Here is a 19,990-nt window from a genome sequence, read left to right as displayed (position 1 = left end):
GTGGTGGCAGCTGCCAGTGTTTATGGAGTGCAACCTGCGCCATCCAGCAAATCTCAGTGTCCAGGCTCTGCCTACACTATGTGTTGGTGTTCTGTCAGGGGCCTTGCTAGGGATCATGACATTTACCATCAGTGGCGATTTTAAGAAGGTGGGAGTGAGCCAGTGCCTGTATTGTGTCCAGATGCTGTGAAACCTCATACCACTGGTTGCTGCTGTAGCTGGCCAGCAAGGTAGTACGATTTGCTACTCTAGTGAGGTACGCAGCTGAGGACGTGATGCGCTTAGTGTGTATAGTCTCTTGCACTCCTTGATGGGAGGTGGCCCCGGAGGTTGAGAGTGGGACACCAGCTCTCTTTCTGGTAGTGGTCACCACCTGGCTTTACATGACTGCTAATGTAGAGGGGGAACTGAAGGAGAGGACTTGAATGATGTTGCCACCAGAGGGTTGACCGCCCTAGTAAGGGAGGGGTAGACCAGGATGGAGAGACCCTTTTCTTGATAGACTCCAGGAGTTGTATAGCATGGCTAGTTGGTTTTTTTCTCATCGAGGATATCCTCAACGTAGTCAGTCCCTCCTGGACTGGATTCCTCTGTGTCTATGCGAAAACGGTGAGCAGCCTTCTTCAGCAGCTCATTGTAAAGAGGTTGGTCTGCAATAGGAGAGTGACCACTGTCAAATACAGAGGGGTCAACAGAGATGAGATCTGGGTCGTCCTGGTCCTCCAAGTCACCATCTTGACCAGGATCACCTTGATCTTACACCCACATGTCCTGGTCAGATTGTGTGGACTGCATGTCCCCATAAAGAGATCCTTGTGAGGGCTCCCCAGGCGGCAGGGCTGGGGTACAAAGAGAGGGTGCCACCGACAATGGAGGAGGCATAGGAGGATGTTCAGCAGGCTTTGAAGGAGTGGGCAGCTTGCTCAAAGTCCACAAAGAATGACATTTTGCCCATGGTGTCGACACACTGTTTTGGTCCAAGTGGTAGCAGACAGGATGGATCTTGGTGCTACAGGGGTGAACTTTGGGGCCACAGGAGGTGCTTCTGCAGGGCGATTGTCTCTTGGTGTGCCCTTGGGGCTCTCCCTAGGGTGATTTTTGTTGAGGATGGAAGCCAGAGGTGAGGATTCATCTCCATAGTGTCCACAGGCCTGAGAGGCCAGTTTACCATGAGAAGAGGGCTCTTTATGGTGTTTTTGTGAATGAAAATGTGTTTCAGCGGTTGTTTCAGCGTCTCTGCCCCAGCAGTGGAGCAGTGTTCATGCACGCCCTTCGCCGGAGTGTCTGCATTATCACCTTATGGTAAGCGCGTAGGTAGAACCACAGTGGGCGCGGTCGGTGTTGGGTCAGTGGGCCGAGAGGTGCCAACGGACGACACATGGCCCTCCGTCAATGGATCTGTCAAGAGACGGCTTGGGGGAGTATGCTTATGCGAGATAGTGCATGTATGTACGCCGGCATCGCCAGATGCCTTCCTCATAGCAGTGTGCTGCGACTGCCTTCCGAGGCTGGGGACAGGCGCGCAGGAACTAGAATGTTCCTTGTGGTGTCTTCGAGATCTGAATCGGAGTCTAGGCTGCCTCAGCCTTTGTGGTCCGACTCGAAGATCCCAGGGTTGTTCACCGACACCGCTGACATGGCGTATGTCGCCAATCGCTTGGTTCTGCGCTGCCTTAGGGTCTTGAGCCTAAAGAGATTTCACACAGCGCAACCGGATTTGAGGTGGTCACGTGGAAGGCAGTGGTTACAAACTCTGTGTTTGTCTACCGACAGGAATTATCTGTTGCACTTGGAGCAAAACTTAAAGGGAGTACGCTCCATAGTGGAAGGTGGACACAGAGGCAGCATGACAAAGGGAGTAGGAGCAGGAAATGGTGGTATGAGTCCCACCCACTCTACCTACTGATTAGGTCAAAGCCAGATGTAGGCCGAAGTCAGTCATCGGAACAGACATCGGATTTGGAAGCTGGAATCGCCCATCAAGATGCTCTGGGTTTCTGCCATCAAATTAGTGTGTAGACACAAATTGACAATAGAGGTTTGGATGATTTTAACATAAAGGCATGGATTCACATGTTCATGAATGTTCCCCATCGTGGCTGTGGTTCAATGGGACTGAGTCCACCCTCTTAAAAATGTGGATGACTCAGTCCACCCACGTACCCTCGAATTGAGCCCTGGTAATCTGGGCAAAAAGAATGAAAGCAAAATAAACGTGCATTCGCATTGAAACTCGGTAAAAAGAATGAAAGGTGAAGCAAAATAACAAGCGTGTTATTTTGATTCACCTGCATTCTTTTTGCCAATTAGCTAGAAGCGTTACAGTCATTGCTGCAGAGACAAAGACACACTCTGCCACGGACCCGACAAACATTGCCCAAATAAATAAATAAACCGGGCCGTGGCGGAGGCCTGTAACTGCCTCTGGTGCCCCCTTGCAAGGGTCACCAAAGGCACTAACAGTCCTCCCCACGTCCCACTCCTTTGCAACGGCCCAGTTTATTTCTTTATCTGGACAATGTTTGTCGGGTCCGTGGACCCGATTAATTTTATTTATTTCTGCAATGTTGTTCGGGTACCATACCCGACAAACATTGCAGAAATAAATAAATTAAATCTGGTCCACAAACTCTCTTGAGCCCCGCGGGCCACACCAAATGGCTTGGAGGGCCGCATTGTGGGCCATTGATCCAGAGTGGTCTCCAGGAAGCCTTGATCCTATCAACCCATCTGGTAGAAGCAGGTTGAATCACAGGCTTCTTGACAGGAGGTCTAGGGGAAAAACTAAGCTTAGTCTCCCCTGGCATCTGGGCAGCTTTTGAAGTATATAAATTACCCCCTTGACAATTTGACACACTGAAGGATGATAGTAAAATGCCACAGCTCCTGAAACAATAGTGGTACCTCGAAAGATACCTCTTTTTCAAGTTATTCCCTAGTAGAACCCTGCACTTCTTGTTGTACAATAACAGTAATGTCTAACTTCTTGTCAGCTATCTGAACTACAGGGAAAGTCTGAAAGGAACCATTAGGAAACTTAGTGGAGTTCAGAGGTCTATTTTCTAGAGCCTCTGGCCAAAAGAAAGTACCGTCTTCACCCGTCATACTTGCACCAGTGTCCTATATCCTAGCAGTTGCTTTGGCATCTGCACAAACAGGATGGATGTACTGCTGGGTGTTCAGAGGAATCACTAGTTCCATTTCGGGACTTTGTTCCACCACTACAAAAGAGGCTAAGAAATGTCTGAGATGTCTGCTTTTGAGTAATTCATCTCAGTGTCCGAGCAATGGTGTTTAGCCTTAAGTATTGTGCCTTTTTAGGACTCTTTAGACTACATGGTCAGATCCACCACAGTCCCAGCAAGTTCCAGGGAGTCTGAGAATACTAAAACTCATGCAAGGCCAGCCCAGCCCACAATGGGAATACCCAACTGTATGTTGTGGACCTGAGAGGAACTATCTACTGGAAGTACTTGACCCAGAATCACGGTCACCAATACTGTCCTTGTGGTCCACCCTATATGACACCCACAAGTCTGCACATTTATCCAGCTCCATTGGATACAAGATCTTAGAGTCTGCCAAGTACAGGTGCAGTTCTGAAGAACAACCCTCCATGATGTCCTCGAGCATGATCAGATTGATCAAGTCTTGGAAGGAGTACACCTTGTAGCCATTCACCCAACCCATCAGGCTTTGCTGGGACTCAAAGACCCAAGACACATCAGACTTTTTCACAGACTTCCTAAAAGTGTTCAGATAGTGAGTGGAGTCTTGCCAAATGCCCTTAGGACAGCTGCCTTTATACTCTCATAATCCAGTCTCTCTTCCTGACTTAACTCCAGAATAGCACTGCAGGAACTCGGCGGCATATGGGCAAAGATATGCAAATGTATACTTTGTTAGTAAAGATCTCTCTTTTGGCAACTTTCCCTCCATAGTTTCTATGGACCCCCAATCTTTTTTGCTTTGTTTATGAACCTGTTCTGACTTTTTGAGGTGAGGAAAGCCTTCAGCTTCACTTGCCTTTCGCTCATGGTTTCCCTTTTGAATTCTTGTATGTTTAACATTGCACACAGCATCCTACAAAAGGACAATCTTACACTGCACTGTATATCACCCTAGCTTTTTACACAGAGGATTTCTGGTTACTTTTGTATGCGACTACAAGCTGGTAGCAGCAGAAACATTTTTACAAATTTCGGATTATTTTTAGTGTGCACATTCGCCTTTACCATGTATGGCTACAAAACATGGAGGAAAATGGCTGTGTCACAAGATTTACGCGTGTTCTTTGGCCATATTATAGTTTGGCTTTCTTCCTCCCATATACGGTCATGCATTTGCCCGGAAAAGTTACTGCTTTCGTGGACTAGTGCAGCCTTTGTATGACCCATGAAGTGGGTGGGACAGTCTAGTCCCATTCCACATCTGTGGAGCCAGAGAGTCTAGGGGTGTGGCATGAGTGAAACCAATATTGGTAATTGAATGGACAACCACCAGCTGTTTTAATGGGGCAGGCCCATGTGGGTTTTGACTTGCTTCCAGGCTGGATTTTGGATAAGAAGAGGACTCCTGCAGCCATTTCTTCATATCAGCGCAAGGAATCTATCCCAGATGCACAGCCATCTGAAGATTCAGAGACAACTCCTGAAGGGCCGTGGCATCCCTCCCTGCATCTGGCCCGCTCAACTCCTCTTGGACTACCCGATCTCCGAAGACCCTCAGCGGTGCTTGAGCCTTTGTTCTAGTGGGAGCAAATAGTCTAGACACCTTCTTGATAAGCCAGCCATCCTGAGCCTTCGGAAGTGTCGCTGGACCACCCTGTGGACTGACCCACTCTCTCGTGGGCTTGCTACCTTGCCAGGTGGTGTGCAGTTCCGCATTTGAACCCGGAATTTTGATGTTCACTAGCCTGTGGTACAAGTCGTCTTCCCTGTGAATTTCAGCATCCCAGTTTCAAGGCATCCTGTCCTAGAGAAGCTTCTTCCACTGCGACTGGAAAGACGCCTGGACTTGTCTGTGTGCGATGGTTGTCACTGGAACTCTCCTTCCTCCATCCTGTGAAGTGTCCTGAAGAGGCCTGCATTGGTGAATCTTGCATTTCTTCCTCACCAGGGGTTGCATCGCGACCCGACTGGAAGAATCCTTGCATCCACAGCCCCTGGGCTCCTCCCACCAAAACCGTGGGAAATCCAACCTCCTGTGACTCCTGGTCCACCCATTAAGTCATCTGGGAAAATCAGAGTTATGGGGTAAGTAAATGGAAAGCATTTGTACCCCCTTTGCCCTCCATAATATAATATTGGGAACCATTGCCTTTGTATCCTACCTTCCATCCCACTGCCTTTTGATCATCTAACCTTGGTAGTATTTCTGAAAGAGAAGAACACAATTTACTTACCTAGTAACCTTGTTGACTATATTCTTCTGAACAATCACCAACACAAGTCAAATTAGAACTTACCTACAGAGACTACATTCTGGGGAGAAGCATTGTGAAAACTGACTTTTGGGCACAAGGCACCATTCTTCTTAGGGGTTGGACTGCTGAGGTTAGGGAAATTCACCTGGTCCCATCTTTACTCCATTAATTTACATACCTCATATGTATTGAAATGTATTTTAGGAACCTATGGTGAATGTATATGGATTATTGAGTATTGTGTGATAATATCACCTGCTTGTATCATTTTATTAGTGTGTGTAAAGGCCTAGAATAAATATTTGTATTTTATACATTCCTCTCTAAATTGAATTATTGTGTGCTTCACTGTATGGACTCCTCGTGGACCTGTGAACCCACTCTCGCTATTCTGAGAATTGCCTTAAATGCTCTCCATGTTTACCTCGAATGGGTTTGGGCTAACCTCTCAGCGTCACCTGTTTACTATAACTAGGGTGGCCTTCTAAAATCTGTCCAGTAGGCCAGATTCTAGAAATCCATCATACCACTCTCCAGTAATCGTCTGCATACAACAAGCTAATTCAAAACAATCTAGATTATCATTCCCTTTACTCAGCTAAAAGAGCCAGATTACCCCCCAAAACCCCAAAAACACCTTACACAGGGGCAAGTGAAAGCAATGTTCTATTAAAAAAAAGGGATAACCTTAGTGATAGGAATGTTAGTGGTAGACTTTGTATGTATGGATACCCTTCACACTGAATGCTAAAAACCCCAAAACACAGCCAAAGCCAACTAAAGAAAAAGGTGAGCTACTCTGCGGAAAACCAACTTGCTACAGCAGCACAGGTAAAGGTTACAGTTTTTCTAGGAACAGCAATGCACAAAAAAACAATGCAAGAGACTCTGCAAACTAACAATTAACACAGTGAATAAAGTAGCTTTGGTATGAAACATGGCACACTTGACACGGACCAGTATGTTGTAAAACACAGAATAAACCTTTTTATGGAGGCAAGTATACTACTCCTACAACATACAAAAATAATAAGTGAAGTAATCCTACATTAAATACACCAGCCCCGCTTAAGGAAACCTTTAATGTCTGTACAGAAGGATATGCACCTTAAAAGGCAGATACGTTTAAACATAGTAGGACTTGTGATTGATAGCACCCAGCTGTTAAATAACAGATCTAAGAACATAGCAAGCTACACAGAACACAAATGTTATGTCACATTGGGGTAAGTGTGTACAATTCATGTCTACAGGAACCTGCAAGAGAATCACAAGCAGTGGTTAGCTAACCTATATGTAGGAATACCCCATATAAGGTAGTGAAATCCAGTTCCAGATGAAAGATGGCTAACTTTAAAGGAAAGTACTGACTTTGTAATGTCCGCTGGTTACTATGCACAAGGAGACAAACCCGAAAACAGTCAGAAATCCTCAGCAGACCAAGGTAAGTTACAGAACACAACAATAACCCACCCGCTGGTACTTATATATAAAAAAAAATGTGACGGCCGAATGCTCAGTGAGGTAAGTTACCCAGTACAAACATTTACACTCCAGTAAAGTAATCCGTTTTTGCATTCCAGGAGGATGCCATACTTGATGTGAAATTGTTAAAGCATCCTACATATGGGTAAGTATTTAGGTGATTATATAGTTTGACAAAATTTACAGAACCCAACAGTGAGTTTATACAGCCTAGAAAAAACAACTTCCACCATGTAAGTACACAGTTTTACTAGTAGTAACTCACATGTGGTAAGTAAGCCATTTTTCTACAAAAATATATTTGTTCAGGTAGGCAGTCTCTTGGAGGATCTGTCAGGAGTTCACATAGTTCAGTGCCATGTATCGCACCGCTGAGCAACAATCAGGTTAGGGCGTTTTTGCACAACCTACAGCAAAAATGGGGTGTCTGGAAAGCACCCCATGGGAAAGGGCACTTTATGGGGGCGACCCAATACCATATGCAAGTATAGAAAAAGGGATGTAGAAGCAGGGGGACTCCAGCAAAAGTGCATTTGACCACCAAAGTGAATTCCAAACCCCCAAAAATAGAGATGGGGAAAAAATAAAAAAAATAAAAAAAAGAGTAGGGTCCCATAAAATGAAACTGCAGAACCCCAAAAATTGAATCCTAACGGGCAGTAATCTTCCAGAAGTGATCACGACTGCTAACACTTAATTGTCCACAGTCCTCTTTGTGTAATTCAGATTGTCTTGTGCACTGGGTGTTAAAAAGGCATAATAACTCGTTCCAAGCCCCTTTGCTACTTCTCCCAAACGAACTCTGTTGGTTTATTCAGAGGATTGTCTAATGCTTCCTGTTTCATCACGTGGGGCGGGGGGGTTGGTTCTTCACTTTCTTTTTTTGTTAATGACCATGTGTTTGAATGGTATCCATGTTTGATCGAAAAATGCTAAAAAAAACTAAATTATAAAAAAAAGGCATACAAATTTGACCGGTCATGTGTTTCCATGCCTTTTTGCACACAATGCACCCAACAGTTAATGGCATGACCATTAACGTCAACCCCTAGGAATTCTGCCTGCTTTTACAGCTGCACAACTGGAAAGCACTGTAAGTATGTCTGCCCACAGGAAAATTCAACGTTGGCTGAGATGTAGGCAAATTTGAAGAACAGAACTGGTTGAAGAGGAGAGGGCGGACTTTCCACTTTGTTTCTCAGCTCTGTGCTTTAGATGCTTCAAAATGGAACAATTTACTGGCGGAGTCTCCACAAGTAAATTACGATTGCTGAATTCCGCCTGAAGGCATCAAATGACAAGCAGGGTGTTCGGGTCAGAGGTAGAATAGAAACTTTCACAGTTAAGGCGAATAGCGAGGATGCAGACAAAAGCAGGTGAAAGGTCTTCCAATTAAAGCACTGTCAATTCTGTCAATATATGTATTGCAAGAGGGGATAGAATTAGTCGTTTAGGCCAAATTTAAAAATAAGAGGAATAATCTTGAACATTGTGGGCTGAAATGTTTGGTTTGTCAAGCTCTTGCATGATCAATTGCTTTTTCCACAGTATGAGACCTATCATCACCATTATCCCTCCTTTGCACCAGGAGGCTATCCAGTCCAAGTGCCCCTGAGGGTCTGCAAGAGGAACCTGATCCCACAGTGGTCAGAAGGCATTTAGAAGACACAAGGTGAAACCCTGCCTGGATATGTGGCTGTAGGCTAAAACATAAAAACGCAGCATACATGAAAAGGTGAGCAGCAAAGAAAAAGAATTCGAACAAATGTAGCACTTCAGTCTAATTTTTTGCTAGTGTTGCTTTCTATTAAATTCATTTAAATCAGGTCCTTATTGGAGTAAATCGTAAATGCTCCCAACATCGATTATGCCACTATTGCACATTTTCGAGTACTTAATGCATTCTCGGACTTCTCGAACACTGTGCGTTTTAGAATGACTGCATTAAATCATAGTACAGTTGAGCATTATTGCTATGAAGAATACATTCATTTTACCACCCTACTTTGATAGTTACAGCTAATTCTGCAACTTACCAGATTAGATCGAGAAAAGTAGACAAATCTCCACGGGCTACATAAAGCAGTTGTCTGGAATCGAGATCGGCTGTATCATTTCCCCATTACAAATGCCACATTTAGCCTTTTGGAAGTAAGTGGTTCAGTATGCGATTCCTATTTTCTCAGCCTGCACTATTCCTCCCGCTTTTCTTTCCACAAGTAGTTACAGTGGGAAATTACATTTCCTTTTCCCTCGAAAACAATAAATCGTTTTCAGACCCATCAATCAATCACAATGCATAATACCTCTGGCGAAAAACTGGATCAGATTCTTCAGGGTCAATATAAGTTTTCAAGATTTGATGCAGCGTTTTATCGTCTGGAACCCTTATGCAAAGAAGGAAACAAAGGATACATTTTACATTGAGAAACCAAAATGTATAGTGCAACATATCAGTATGCCATTACAAGATAAAAGCGAAGGGCCTTGGCCACACACAGGTCCCAGGCGTTATATTAAAGCTTCGTTTCCAGAAAAATCTGCACATTGTAAAGACAAACTTTCAAACAATGCAACACACCGGCTGTGCCCCATCTACTTTCCCCTACTGTTTTAGGCAAATACTATGGGGCATAGGAGCTCAATAACAAATGCCCTCTAGAATTAGAATAGAGCTGCCTCTGTGACGCATACATTTTAGCATTCTTGCACTCAAGTGACGTGAAATTAAAAGATTTCTTTGAAGAAAAAAAACACTGCCGTCAACAGGCAATCCCCTAAACATGTAGGTGCACAGCTGACGAAACAGAATAAGACAGTTTTTGAGGTGAAGTTTGTCCATGGCAAAGCAGCTTCTTCCTGAGGAACGGAGATAGGGCATACCAAATTCCGAGTTAAAAGATGAGAATGGACAGAATACTTCCTAATGGTCCAGTCCATTATCAGAGTACTAGGACATTGTTCTTCTGGCTGTAAAGTAGAGGTTGCCAAGCCAATGACTGGTTAAACCTTCTCAGATAGTGCACAAATGCCAAGCCACGTGTTCTGTAATGGGCGATCAGATTGGTCCAGAGCATAAAGCTAGCTAACACTTTATTCGCCTATTCTAAATTACTGCTCGGCCTCTTTCATGCTTTACATTTCTATATGTGCCAATAGTAGGTTTGCTGAGTGAAGTTCATGGACCATCTCTCGACTTCTGGCCTAACTCTTCTTCAGACTTTCGTGCTTGCTCACCACAATGAAGATGAATACTTTCATTTTCCTTACTGATTTTCTTTTAGCAACTCCATTGTTAAAAATGAAAACCATTGTTTTTGCTGTTTTTGATGGGAAATAAAGCCTTCAGCGGGAAAGCCATCAGCACTGGGGGGGAAAAAGGTTTCCCTTTTGAATTCTTGTATTTTTAACATTGCACACACCATCTTATAAAAGTACACCCTTGCACTGCGTTGTAGAACCCTAGCTTTTTACACAGAGGATTTTGGGTTACTTTTAGATGTGCCTAAGGACAAGCCATTCGTGTTTACTGTGTATGGCTACTAAATGTGGCTAGTTCCACAAAATGGCTGTGCCACGAGAATGTCGCTTGTTCTTTGGCCATATGGTATTTTGCCATTTTTCCTGCCCGCCCAGGTCAGAAAAGCCCTTATAAGGTCATGCATTTGCCCTGGAAAGCCTTCATAGGCTATTGAGCATTTGTGTGGGGTGTGGCCCAGGAAGGAAAGAAATTCTGCTTCTAGGGCGGATGTAAAACAAGTAGTTGTTCACGACTGGAGAAATACGGTCTGTTTGAATGGTGCAGATCCTTACCATTGGGGGTCTTGGACTTGCTTTCAGACAGGATTTAGGATACGAAGCCATTTCTTCATATCAGCGTTGGAGCCAAGTATCATTTGTAGACGAGCAGACAACAGAAGATCCGTGGAAAACTCCTGAAGAGGCCAAGCGTCCTGAGCTGTGATTGGCCAGGTGAACCGTGGCTCCTCTGCTTGGGCTCCGAAGACCAAGAACAGTGCTTTAGTCCTTGGACTAGTGGGACCAACTAGTCTCAACGCCTTCGAGGATCCATCCCTTCAGTGCCTTCGGAAGGGTCCCTGGACTGGCTGGTGAACTGACTAGCTCGCTTGACTCTTGCAGGCTACCTCGCCAGAAGCATCGATGTCCCAGTTGAAGTCTGCAACTTTGGTAGTAGCCAGCTTGTGTCAAAAGTCACCTTCTCCCTGAATTCCAGCTTCCCACCGTCACTAGAACCGGACCTGGAGCAGCTACGTGACCGCGACTGGAAGAGCGCCTGTCGTCCACCTGCAACCGGTGACCATCGCTGGAACTCACCTAGCTCCATCACCGACAGGGGTTGCAACTTCCACTCAATCGGAAGAATCCTCAAACATGCAATTCCTGGGCACCTCTCACTTTAACAAAAGATAGCAGATGAAGTCCACAGCGACCACCACACGATCCACAAAGACATCTGGCAAAATCGCAGTCTGGGGAGTAAGTAAGCATCACTGGGTCTGTCGCATCCCCCCTGTCCTCCATAGGATAACATTGGGAACAAGTGCCTTTGTCTCCTTCTCCACTCACCTTTGGTCATCGAACCTAGGTAGAGTATCCTGCTTCTGCGTTAGCTTTGGGTGTGGAAGAGAAGAGGACACTTACCTGTTCTTTGGTAAATTGATGAATAACTTTGAAATTAACCACCACCACAAGCCCATCGCATACTGAGAACTCTGTTAAGACTGTTTTTCTACAGTTCATCTAAGGGCTTCATAAAACCATACATCTGAGGCAGTAAGCTCACTCGTAGTATAAGGCTGTACCACCTCAGAATGTGGTAGCATGGTCAGAGCAGCCAGGCTTGTCCAAAGAAACACTGAAACCCTAGGTATTGTAAAAATAGAGGCTTTATTTAAATACAAGTAAACCAAGGTAAATAAGTACTATCACATTATATATAAACACAATAAAAACCAACTCAATACTTATGGGATAAAATCCAAAGTATAACCTTATTGATAATAGCAATCAGCAGTTCAAGGTGAGTCAAACCTACAAAACCTTCAGAATGGCAGTCAGCTATTCATGGGGAGTCAAACCATGTTATATATACTTTTAGAATACAATCAGTAATTCAAGGGTAGTTGACCCTGTAGGTCATATAGTGACACTCAGTTATGAAATCACATAAGAAACCAACCCTGTTACAAGTATATTCCTTGCAAAATTACTTTTTAGAACTTAGTTCAGAGTTAGAAAGTCAACTCATACTTTCTGGAGGGGCCATAAGCTACTCATTGACAAGTATTAACACTCAACTATTTTAGAATGCACTAAGCACATCAGGGAAAGCAAAACCATATTGCACTTTAATGACAAGGTTATTCAAGGTAAGTAATTGACCTATTGCTACATAACTATCCACTACTTAATAGCTAGTTATAACCATTATACGTTTAAGAAATGTATAACACAGTTTGTAAGGTAAGTAAGAACTTTATGAAACTATTTTAGAATAGCACCAAAAGCAATTCAGGGAAGCACAACCCAGGGGTAGAGGTTTAGAAGAGCAGCAGCTAATCAAGGTAAGACCTATACACTTTTATGAGGGGCTACATGCAACTCTAAGACAAGTATCAACTCAAAACCCTTTTAGATCTGTATATAGCAGACCAGGGAAAGCAACACCCAATGATATACAAGAACAGGTAACCAGGTATAACAGGTAAACCCTACTGGTAAGCATTTACACTCATTCAGTTAATCAATGATAACAGTACCAACTCGTATTACTTTTTAGAAGGGGGAAAACACCATTCAAAGTAAGTAAATCAACTTACACACTTTTTTAGAGGGGCAGAATACAACTCAAAAGGTAGGCATAAACGTAATGACACTTTGTAACTTTTTTCACAGAGATAGTTACCACACTACTTCTTTCAGCAAGAAAGTATTTTTAGACTGGTTATACTTCAAGACAGAAGTCTTTTCCTATACAGTTCTTCCCTAGTCTATTGCATGTGTTCTCTCAGAGGCAGAAGAGGTAACCTTGTGGTCTAGGTACCAGCTGTAGGCAGGTTGAGGTGGGTTTCAGTTGCAGGAAAGTCAAAGTTTCAGAGTTAGTGTTCAGGGACTTCTGAGGAGGCTCCAATATGCGTTCAAGCATTAGGCCTGGGAAAGTGGTATTGGGCAAACTCCTAACCACACGAATCACCCACTCAGTCTCACAGGATGCACACCAAGCATTACACAAGCCCACACAGTACCTTAGGAGAAAAGCAGAGCTTCTGAGTGGATGCCTTCAGGATGCAGGAGCACAGGATCTGGTCCATGGATTCTTGGTCTGGAGACGAAAGAACTGGACACTGGATGGTAACATGCAGCAGCAGTCATCAGATGAGGCTTCCAGCAAAGGATTATTTACAGATTCTCGTGGTTCTGTGGATTTGGCGCCTTTTTACAGCAGCCAGATGAAGAACGGATATCACCCGTCGGATTCTCTTCACGCTCTCGGTCCTGCAGTCTGCTGAGGGGACTTCAGAGATTCGAATGGTGTTGGAGAGGCAGGAGGAGGCCACCAAAGTTTCGGACGGATTCGGACTGTGGATGACCATGCACCGCAAAATGGCTCAAGGTCCCAGGGTATTGGGGCATTGCAACCCAGCAAGGTCGCAGCACATCATGGGATGGCTCAAAATGCAGGTCATCTTGAGACTAGTGGGGCTCACTAGCCTTCTGGTAGGAGTCATGTTTTTCGGGACCCCAGGTCGATTGGAAGGGAGGGCTACATCCGGCTCCGGTTCCACAGCAAGCTCTCTGGTCACTGGAAATCGCTACAGGGGTCCTTTCTTCATCTTACTCTTCGGTTTCAGCTCCAGTGGTCGACTTGTCAGCAGCTTCCAGGATCAGAGTATTTATCAGGAATTACAGCACAACCTCTGCAGTTTATAGAAAGGGGCAGTATGGTGGTCCAATCAGGGCAGCCAGCTCCCCAGGAGGAACTGGTTCCTTTCAGGCAAGGTGAAAGACAATAAGATGCAGAGGTTTGGACTCCTAACTCACTTCCTACCTTCTCAAACACCCTGGAGCCATGATCTCTCCCACCTATAATGGCAGAAGAACAAGCAGTAAAGGAGAAATGGTGAAAAAAGAAAGACTATCATTCTAGCAGAATGGTGACCCTCTTGTGCAGTACCACAAATGATTTGACAGCCTGCGAGTAATAATAATAAAGTCATAAAAGTAGTTAAACTGCCACCCACCATTCAAGATAACTAGTAATTGCAACAGAAATGGTTACCAAGTAAGGGGATAAAGTAGCTCCCCAGCAAGCCACATAAGGTGGATGTGCTGGCTCACTATATCAAATGTAAAGGGAATGTAAATCCCACTTTACCCCTTGTGAACAGTAGTTCACCCAGGTACATTAAAGAGAAATTACAAAGGGAAGCCCAAAGGGGCCACCCAGGCTATGCCCAAAAGTTATAGGAAACTATAATTCCAATCACACACTATGGTGAGACATAAAAAGGTCACCCATACAAATAGTAAAAGTCTAGGTGAGAGGCGAAAAATATTCCCACTCACCTAGGGACAAGGATAAATAATTACCAAGCCCAAGCAAAATGTTCTGGGGTTTACACAGGTCAGGAAGATTATTCACATTTATGAAAATCTTGCCCAACACTACAGCAGAGCTCCTCGGGTCAACGGCTGCTAGCTCCGATATGACTGTTGCGCTGATCGCAGTCCTTTGGTGGAGCTCCGACAGCTAAGTGAGGTCTCTGGTTCCTTACCGTAGCGGTTCACGGCATGTCAGGAGCTCATCTCCCACACGGTGTAGTTTTCCCCTTTGCCGCTTCTAGCTGCGCTCTCTTCTGCACGGTCACCTGTTTCCCACGTCAGCCTCAGCTGTTGCTTATCTTGCTTGCACATCATATCCCGCATTCGGTCCTGCTACCATCACTGCTACTCCATCAGCATCTCCTTTCTTCACCTGAAACTAATTACTGAATTGAAATGTCCCACTCAGGTGCTTCTCACTACAACTAGACCGCTCATTATGTTTCATGGTCTTCATTAACTCCCTCGTCCCAGTGCCCCAGGCATTATGGGTTCTGAAGTCCATAGTGGTTTTTATAATAAAAACATCAGTCTGTGTACAATAAGCCATCAAAGCTTTAGGAACATTAGGGGAATCATGAGTTTAAGAGGTCATCACTTCCCACTGATAAGAGTCCCCTTCCATGTGAGCCTCCCCAGGGTCAGGATCAGGTAGTGGCTGCTTTTCCCTGGCCACATGAGAGGAGGCCCATATTGGGGTCTTGGTGATTATCTCACTGGATTCATCACAGTGGTCACTTCAGAACAACAATCGGGGTATGAAGGAGTATGTTGTAGCTCAGCTGGTAACTTAACTGAATCGGGTTGAAAAACACATGGGGAATAGGATACAAGGAAGTGTCATGATGCCTACCCCCGGGGACCCAGACCAAGTCCAGCAACCCCGGAAGCAGGCATCAAGTTATCTCAAGCAAGCCCAACAACCCCTGCTAGGGGCTATTTGGGTCCAGTTCTGGCGCCTATGGTGCCAGGCTCATATGGAGAGTCAGTCCTGGTGCCATAGGCGCCAAGCTTATAGATTAAAACTTACCTGATGCAGACCATGCTGTAAACTTAACTGATGCAGACCATGCTGCAAGGGCTCCAAGCCAAAAGAGGCTTGGAAGGGACTACTTTACTTAGGGACTATTTTTTTACTCGGGCGGGGCTGGGGAGGAATACTTACCTGGGACTACTTTGGAGGCTATTTAAACCACGCCCGAAGAGCAGCACACGCTTTGCGTTATTCTGCATCCAGCAGCGTAACGCTCACCGTGCCTGCAAGTCTGCATCCAGCCTTCTGCCACGCCCGCCTCCAGTTTGGAGCTCCTAGAAAAAGGGAGAAAGAAGGGGAAAAGGTTAGAACAAGAGCAATACCTTTGATCCTTACCTGAATTCCCGATCCATCGCGCCTTCGAGCTGGAAGAAAGAAGCTATATATGCGTGTCGCCTCGCCTGCTGCAGTGCCACACTGAACTCACCGGCCTTCACAGCATCTTCACATTCCACCGCATCCTCCTGCATCTTCCCGCCGCACTTGTGCACCTAAGGAGAAGACAAGAACAGCAAGTTGAGCCAAGGGAATACACAGAGGAATATTAGTTACCCCCCCATTGGCTTACCTAATTTTACCGCCGGGGGTACTATTCCTCTTCTCGGGTCGGCGCAGCTTCCACTGCATCTTCGCCGAACCCCGGCCCCTAAGGGGAAACAAAAGGACAGCAAGGGGAAACAAAGGGACTAACAAGAGGAACACTCCTCACCACAATAGACTTACCTGATTTTACCGCCGGAGGCATTATTCCCTGAGACTTCATACTTTCTCTCAGCGCCTGAATAAGGGAGAAAGCAACAGGTTACATATTGACATTATTTTATCAAAATGTGTTGGATAATACAAATCCTTACCAGAGTTTTACCGGTTGCCACAAGGAACTCTTCACTAGGGTCAAGCTGCAACCTGCAAGGAATCGGACAAGAGTGAAAGTCAGGCGTTTGAACTCTTACGAACTACATTCTTACAGCGTCTTGCCGGGAATCTCGGAGTCAATATTGTTCTGGAACTCACCAATTCCTTCAAGCCAGTGAAGCAACTGGTTATCTATGCGCCCATGCGCTCAATGCAAGATGGAGAGGGGAGAACAGCAGGGGTGGGGGGATTTACGCTCAACTCCACGGGTGGTTAATTCCCTTTCTCCATTTGCAGAAGAATATTCCTACGGGCCAAGCAAACGAAGTTAGGTGGGCCAGTCCAGTCCGTCATCTCGGCCCTACGCGTCACATTGGTGGAGACCGCAGCTGTCCAGTTCAGATCGACGCCTCTGTGGGAGCCAGGTGAGCGTAACAGGAAGGCAGTATCCTTATACAAGTTAAGAGGCATTTCCAAACCTTCAGAAAATCTGCAATCCTGCTCCAGTCCCCGCACACTGGATTTGAGGGGTCAGGAGCAGACTATTAATGTTTGGACTTGCAGCCTGTGGAAGGATGTGAAAAGCCACCACAAACAGTGGTTTTATGCTGCTTTCGTTGAGCCCACTAAAGATCTGTCCCCTTGTCTGTTTTGGAAATATAGAAAATTGAAACCGCTGAAGGAGCACAATCGCTACTTTTTAGGCCCGGTGGTCGGTGAAATGAGTTCAATGGTTATTGTGTTAAGATATAGCAGTGAGATTGCAAGTTTTTTTTGTTATTCAGCCCTTCATTTGTGGTGAATTGTGTAAGGGTGCAGAAGCAGACTTGGGAAGCAAAGGTGGCATGCTTGTTGGCATAAACCTTTATTTAACAGAAAGAAAGTATCCTATCCATCCCTAGAACTAAGAGGGGGTCCCCTGTCTCCAATAAAAATAAGGATGATGTCAGAAGGTCTGTCAAAAGTAATAGTCCACTGACCTATGTCCCAAACCTATTTCCGTCGCTTGCACCTCAAAAGGAATAACTATATAACAGGTTTCTCCCTGACTCCAGAAGAGTGACTCGTTACCTTCTGGGTGGTTTTAGGCAGTTAGAAAATGATGGGGGAATAACCTCCTTCCCCTGGCCGTCACTAGGCCTTTCTATATAGTTCTACTAAGATGGGGAAAATGTCTTCTTTTCAACAGTTGCAATGATACCTGGGATATCTGGGATTTTTATCAGAGGATATATAGCACCCTCTGGTCTTCTCTCGACCTTTGCCGAAATGATCTCTTTTCCCCTGATCTTCTCTATGTGGGTCCCAGGCCCCTTTCTCAGGTTTATAAATCGCTCTTTCTCAGGCCTGGTTCACTATCCTGCTAGGCATGGTCTTGCATATACAGTTCTTCCAATCTCCTAACCTTTGGGTCCCTGAACCCGCCCTTCAGGTTTATGTCTCTTTCTCGGGCCTGGTTCCCTATCCTCTCAGGCGTTGTCTTGTATGTATAACTCTCCAAAATGCCCAACATTCCTTGGGGTGCTCTCTCACCCAGTAAGTTTAGTTTCCCTGTTTGGTCCCATTGGGACGAGGAAGATGGTTCTGCACTTCTTCAGACCACAGCCTCCATCTAGGGTTTCCCAATGCCTGCCTGGTCCCCGTACCCTTCGACTAGATCCATGAGGGTCCCGGTGCGTGACAACACTGGCAGGCTTCTCTGGCTTCCTCTGGGCTCTCGTGATCTACTCTCGGCGGCGCCACCATGCTCATTTCTACTGTACGTCGGTACTTGCCTGGACCACTCCGATGACTTGTTACTGGAGGGTGGATTATACACCTTTCAGGTTAGCCCTTGCTCCATCAGCCTTCTCGGACGCCCACTCCTTACTCACGGCATCTGGGTCTGCAGCGCGTCCTCCCTGTGCAGCTTCCCGCCCGAGCTTGATGCTCCTCTGAGCCAGGACTGACTGAGGAGAGTCCTCGCCGTTTTTATTATGGTAAGCCGTCTTTCGAATCCCAGACAGCTAGTATGTTTAGCTTGGTTCTGCAGAGGGCTCTTCATTGCCCTGCTCTTTTTCGTGTCAGTACTTCTGAAGCTATCTACTCTTACACATCACAGTATTGTCTATCTGATCGAAAGGGCTACTATGCATGTAGTAACCAGCAGAGGAAAGAGGAGACAGTGGGTGTGGGTGCTTGGGCCCCATCTGTGTTTTTGGGTGAGCAATGCATGGAGGAAAGGTGGCTAACATACCGCGTTTTCCCTGGATAGTCTTCCCTTCTCCCGTGGAGAGGGTCCCCTCCCATGCAATTCTCTCGCTGAATACCAGCCCCAGGGGGACCATCAGGTAGCGGCCTCACCTCCCTGACCGAATGGGAAGGGCCCCATCTGGGGGATTAGTGACAACATCAAGGGATATGCAACAATTGTAAAAAATGTATCCCGTCATCTGCAAGATCTAATAAATTCTCAGTCAGCTTGGAACTTTTCTGTGCAGTATGATGTACATTGCTCTGCACCACATTAATGCTTCCAGAGAGGAGTCCTACAGGTCCTTGGCAAACTCTTGCCATGTCCAAAGATTGATAGTTACAGAGCTTAGAGACTCAATGTAGTTTTTAAGTAAACTCCTCAAGACCTTCCCACAGCATCTGGTTGCAATCTGGTTTAGTGTAAGAACACCTGATAGAATCTTCCACCTACATTATACAGAGATTTTTCGTCTTATCCCGGAGCAGAGTTAGAAATTCCAGTCAAACAATTGTTGCACAACTTGGCCGCTTCTCTTTCTTGATGGGTACTCCAGGACACACTGTTCATGTCCCTGCTACAACAAAGCCAAGCACCACTATCTCTGGGACAGCCATGCATAAACAAATCCATAGTACCCATCAGCTACTCATGAAAGGCAGTGTTGGATGATGGGAGGTTATCTCCCTCACCATGATCAATCCTCAGACCGTCCGGTCCTCTGTGCTCTTGAAGCCCATCAGACTGTTCTTCAGAGGAGTTAGACAGTTGGTCTGCTAGGGGGTGCAACCCACCAGACTGAAAAGGAGATCCCAATACACCACTAGCACAAGCCCACATATTGGGGTGACACACATGTATGGAGAAGCAGTGGGATGGAGCAACTCAGTTCGGACTAACTGAAGGCTTTCTGAAGCCACAAAAGCATCAGAGAAACCTTCCCATCACTGATAAAGGGAGTTTTTGTGTGACCTTAGTGCACCAAAGTGCAACCTCTGAGGTGCCTCAGTTATGAGGTCGGCAAGGACATTCGGCAGAAAGGGCACAAGTTCTCAGCACCCCGACTAGGGAGCCTGTGTGATTCCTGATGAGATCCTGGCCACCAGTCAAAGGGGTACATTGGGCCCCTGCCAGTACTGGGGTACAACAAAGCTTGAATGATTCAATCTTGCTTCACCGTTCAATAAAATGCTGAATATTTTATGGATGACACCCTTAAGACGTATTCTGTAAGGATCAGAGATTAGAAGAGAGGGCTCTGAAGGAGAGTTTGCCACAGAATGTACATCAATTCCACCGATTGTCGGGCCTAAACACTTTGCTCCAAGTATGAGGG

General features: G+C 45.6%; 1 protein-coding gene across 3 annotated transcripts in view; it reads right to left on the bottom strand.

Moving 5' to 3' along the window:
• Positions 1 to 19,990, bottom strand: part of ZNHIT6 (zinc finger HIT-type containing 6) — a 480,560-nt gene that overhangs the window by 181,410 nt on the left and 279,160 nt on the right. For all 3 annotated transcript variants that reach the window (XM_069641693.1, XM_069641691.1, XM_069641690.1), the window contains exon 7: positions 9,217 to 9,297. In XM_069641693.1, the coding sequence (XP_069497794.1) occupies positions 9,217 to 9,297 (81 nt within the window). The remainder of the gene's footprint in view (positions 1 to 9,216; positions 9,298 to 19,990) is intronic.

Source organism: Ambystoma mexicanum, chromosome 1q, assembly GCF_040938575.1.
Source record: "Ambystoma mexicanum isolate Mex_15411 chromosome 1q, UKY_AmexF1_1, whole genome shotgun sequence".
Classification (NCBI taxonomy): domain Eukaryota; kingdom Metazoa; phylum Chordata; class Amphibia; order Caudata; family Ambystomatidae; genus Ambystoma; species Ambystoma mexicanum.
This window is presented reverse-complemented; position numbering and strand designations above follow the sequence as displayed.